The sequence below is a fragment of the Cavia porcellus genome, unplaced genomic scaffold (assembly GCF_034190915.1).
Source record: "Cavia porcellus strain 051 isolate PalLab524CR breed Dunkin Hartley unplaced genomic scaffold, mCavPor4.1 scaffold_17, whole genome shotgun sequence".
NCBI lineage: Eukaryota > Metazoa > Chordata > Mammalia > Rodentia > Caviidae > Cavia > Cavia porcellus.
This window is the reverse complement of record NW_026947500.1, coordinates 66171037-66175135: the sequence shown is the minus strand read 5'-3', so window position 1 is coordinate 66175135 and position 4099 is coordinate 66171037. Positions and strand designations below refer to the sequence as shown.

The 4099-nt window shown below is 62.6% G+C and overlaps 1 protein-coding gene across 1 annotated transcript; it reads left to right on the top strand.

The window, feature by feature from the left end:
* Positions 1 to 358: 358 nt before the first annotated feature.
* LOC100728752 (WASH complex subunit 1-like) lies at positions 359 to 3849 on the top strand (the record flags this gene model as incomplete). The annotated part of the gene is made up of 9 exons (XM_003461833.4): positions 359 to 564; positions 1368 to 1492; positions 1574 to 1707; positions 1823 to 1961; positions 2109 to 2236; positions 2368 to 2569; positions 2659 to 2832; positions 3295 to 3453; positions 3812 to 3849. Coding segments are annotated over exons 1-9 (1248 nt in total), but the record flags the coding sequence as incomplete, so codon positions are not given.
* Between the last annotated feature and the right edge of the window lie 250 nt (positions 3850 to 4099).

Below are 4099 nucleotides of genomic sequence, written 5' to 3'. Positions count from 1 at the left end.
AGACTGCAGGGGCACCAGGAGTGGCTTCAGCTTGGGGAAGATGTTGGCACAATGTGTTGTGCATAATGCTTTGTCCTTGGAACTGAAGACTTCTTAAAGAGCAGAGGCAGGCCTGCCTGGCAAGCACAAGGCCCTGAGTTTGATTCCCAGTACCACCTTCCCCGCAAAAAAGACCCAAGGCATATTTCATCTGTAGAATGGGAGACGGAAAGAACAGAGGTTCCAAGGGGCAGCACATTGTGCCTTGCAGTTTGTTCATCGTGTTTCCTCCTGGTCTTCCATTACTGCACCCTCGTTCCTCAGGCCCTCTTCTCACTGACCTGGACTCTGTTGTACCGAGAGTCCCTGGCTGCTGCACACTGCCATGCGAACACCCTGCCCATGGTCCTGACACTCCGGCCCCACCCACAGCACCATGGCCTCAGTGAGGATCCCGGGCCCCTCAGCTGGCCAGACCTACGCCATCCCTCTCATCCAGCCAGACCTGCGGCGGGAGGAAGCCATCCAGCAGGTGGCCGATGCCCTGCAGTACCTGAATGAGGTCTCAGGAGACATCTTCAGCAGGTGGGTGCTGCCCTTCCCAGCGGAGGGAGGGCTACCTTGTCCCGGGATTCCTCTCTGAGCCCAGCCCCTTTAATGACTCCCAGACCTGTGGGCCCCAGATGGCTGCTGTGTGGGAGCAGCTCCGGGTCTGCAAGCTTCCCTCACGAGTGCCCGAGGTCATCCCCAACTGTCCAGCATAGCCCAGGGGCTCCATAACCCCAGTACTGTGACCCTCATCACCCCAGTTCTGGCTCTGCTCTTTCCTAAGGGAAGGAAAGGCTATTCTTGCAGTTCCGCCTGCAACCAGCAGAGGGAGACCCCAGGCGGCTCTCCGAGGAGGCTGCCATGACCCAGTCACTGGGGTGTCTGCAGAGGGGTGGGTCCTGAGTCTGCCTGTGTGTGTCTGGCCCGGGGGGACAGCAGGGTCCCGTGCTGTAGGGTGTAAAGCGAGAGGAGCAGGGCCCCCCAGACCCGCGCCCCACTCTCGCCAAGTCGGGTCAGGTGCTGGCAGTGGCTGCAGCCCTGCTTCCCGCAGTTTCCTCCTCTGACAGAGCCCAGGTTCTCACGCACCCTACGCGGGCCCACGGGGCGGGTGCGGATAGCTCTGCCACAGCCACAGGTGATCACGGTGGGCCCCAAGGAACTGAGCCCTGTGAAGTGAGGACCACTCCTGTAGGCCTGTCACAGTGGGTCCCTGGGACAGCGACAGGGAGCCCGGGGGCTGAGGGAGCCGGACCCAGAGTCCTTAGAGGGCGCCTGCTGTTCTGCAGGCTGCTGGGCTGGAGTGGCTTGGTGCAGCCCCTGACGTGGCCTTTGCATGGCAGGATCTCCCAGCGTGTGGAGCTGAGCCACAGGCAGCTGCAGGTGCTTGGGGAGCGGATCTCCAAGAGCCAGGCCAAGATCGAGAAGCTCAAGGGGAGCAAGAAGGCCATCAAGATGGGGAGCACACGCCCATCAGCCCCGCCCCCACCACCCCTGCCACGCCCCTCAACTCCCCAGCCCTTGGTCCCTGCCCGCGGGCGTTTTCCAGCGCCAAGTTCCCGGCCCGAGCGCCTGCAGGACTACAGCTCAGTCTTCTCAGGCGCACAGGACCCGGGCCTCCAGCCACGGCCGCGCTGCCACATGCAGAGCAAGCACTGGCCGCTGGAGGAGCGGGCCCTGCAGGTCGGGCCACAGCCAGGCCAGGGTGCGCCACCGGGTCCACATGGGCTGCTGATACCCAAGGGTTCAGGCTGGGACAGAACGGGGTGCTGAGCCCCCCACATCCCTGTCACCCCAGGAAAAGCTGAAGTTCTTCCCTCTGTGTGTGAACACCAAGCCAGAGCCTGAGGATGAGACCGAGGAGGGGCTCGGCGGGCTCCCCAGCAACATCAGCTCCGTCAGCTCCCTGCTGCTGTTCAACACCACGGAGAACCTGTAGGGCCCAGGGGGCTCTGAGGGGGCTGGGGGAGAAGCACACTAGGTCGGGTGCAACGTGGGTGTGAGAGCTGGTGAGCCCTAGGCATCAAAGAGCAGGATGTACCCCAAAGCAGGAAGCCTGACTAAACCCCACTCACCCTGTCGGCACAAGAAGTACGTTTTCCTGGACTCGCTGGCGGGGGCGGTCACTAGGACCCATGTGATGCTGGAGAAGGAGGAGAAGCTGTTCGATGCCCCTCTGTCCATCAGCAAGAGAGAGGAGCTTGAGCGGCAGGTGGGGGGTGCTAGAGGCCAGGGTCCTGGGAGCTCCGAGCTGTCCTGGGGTGAAGAGGGCTCTGTGGGGCCCAGGGTGACCTGCTGACCATGTCCTCATGTTGTAGCCATGGCGCATGTGCTCCCCCACAGGTCCCTGAGAACTACTTCTATGTGCCAGACCTCGGTCAGGTGCCCGAGATTGATGTGCCATCCTACCTGCCTGACCTGCCCGGCGTTGCCAATGACCTCATGTACAGTGCCGACCTGGGCCCAGGCATTGCCCCCTCTGCCCCTGGTGCCATCCCGGAGCTCCCTGCCTTCCAGACAGAGGTGGACACACCTTTCAAGGCTGGTGAGCTGGGTTCTGGGCAGTGGACCGGGCTGGGAGCTCCCTTAACTCAGCCTGCTTCCCGCGTGCTCAGCTTCACGCCTGTGTTCCAGACCTAGAGGGTGGGGTGCTCATAGCACCCCCCCCACCACCGCCACCGCCACCACCACCTCCACTTCCGCCAGCTCCTGCAGTGCTGGCCAGCGCACCTGCAGGCCTACCCCTGCAGACTGCAGCCACGACCAGTGCAGGCCCTGCTGAAAGTAGCAGCAGCACCCCTGCTTCAGGTAGGGGCCAGCGCCGGGCATCCCAAGGGGAAGCAGCTGCACGTCTGAGGTCCATAGTACAGTTTCCTCCTCACATGGCCTAGCCTTTGGGCCCGCCCTGCTCTCAGGACTGCAGAGCTCGGGGCCTTGGATCCCAGGGGAGAGGTAGGGGAGCCCAAAGTTGGGGCCATGGCCTCACTCCCAGCTGAACCACTGGAAACGAGGGCGACTGCAAAGGGAGACTTGAGAACTCGGGTTTTAATATTGTACCTTCCAGCCCCTGTGCAGCTTCCAGAAGGGGCACAGAAGTCTCTGCTGGCCCACAGGTCCCTGGAGGTTTTGTGGGTGATTAGTGAGTCTCAGGTCCACTGCTGCAGGGCAGCACCCAATCGGGGTGGGAAATGGGGGGACGCAGGTGTCTGACACCAGGCACTGACTCAGCATGGGCCTGGAAGGCCACTCCTCACACCTCCGCCCTGTCAGCACCTGTCCAGGTGGCTCCTAAGGAGGTGGTGGACCCCTCCAGCGGCCGGGCCACCTTGCTGGAGTCCATCCGCCAAGCTGGGGGCATCGGCAAGGCCAAGCTGCGCAGCGTCAAGGAGCGCAAGTTGGAGAAGAAGAAGCAGAAGGAGCAGGAGCAAGGTGAGGCCCCACTCCCCCTGCAGCCAGGACACCCGGTGGAGGCCTGTCAGGGCCCCAAGGCTGTCCCTCTGCAGGCGGGGTGCTCTTGGAGGCCTGGCTGGCCCCAACACCCTTGTCCTGGGCTTCTGCTTGGGGCTTTGTGCTTGGCCCTGCCAGCTCAGGCTGCGTCAGAGGGTTCCCCCACCTCCTGCGCTTCCAAGGAGTCTCAGTGCTCTCACAGGACTCAGGCAAGCCCAGGCCTAAGTCTCTAAACCTCTGGGGGCCACTGCTGTCATGGACAGGGGAGTGAGCCCAGAGCCTGTGGCCCTAATGGGGTCCCCTCCTCTGTCCTGCACTTCTTCACCTGTGCTTCCCGCAGTGAGAGCCACGGGCCAGGGCGGGGACCTGATGTCAGATCTTTTTTTTTTTTTTTTTGTCTTTTTCATTTTTATCGGTACCGGGGATTGAACTCACGACCGCCTACTTGCAGGGCAGGTGCTTATGCCGCTGAGCTAAATCCCCAGCCCCCTCGTCTGATGTCAGATCTCTTTAACAAGCTGGTCCTGAGGCGCAAAGGTAGGCAGGCGCCTGGGGTGCTCCGCCTGTCCCCTTATCCAGGAGCAGGGTGCACCTGGCCTGGCCTCCCTCCCTCACCAGCCCTTCCCTT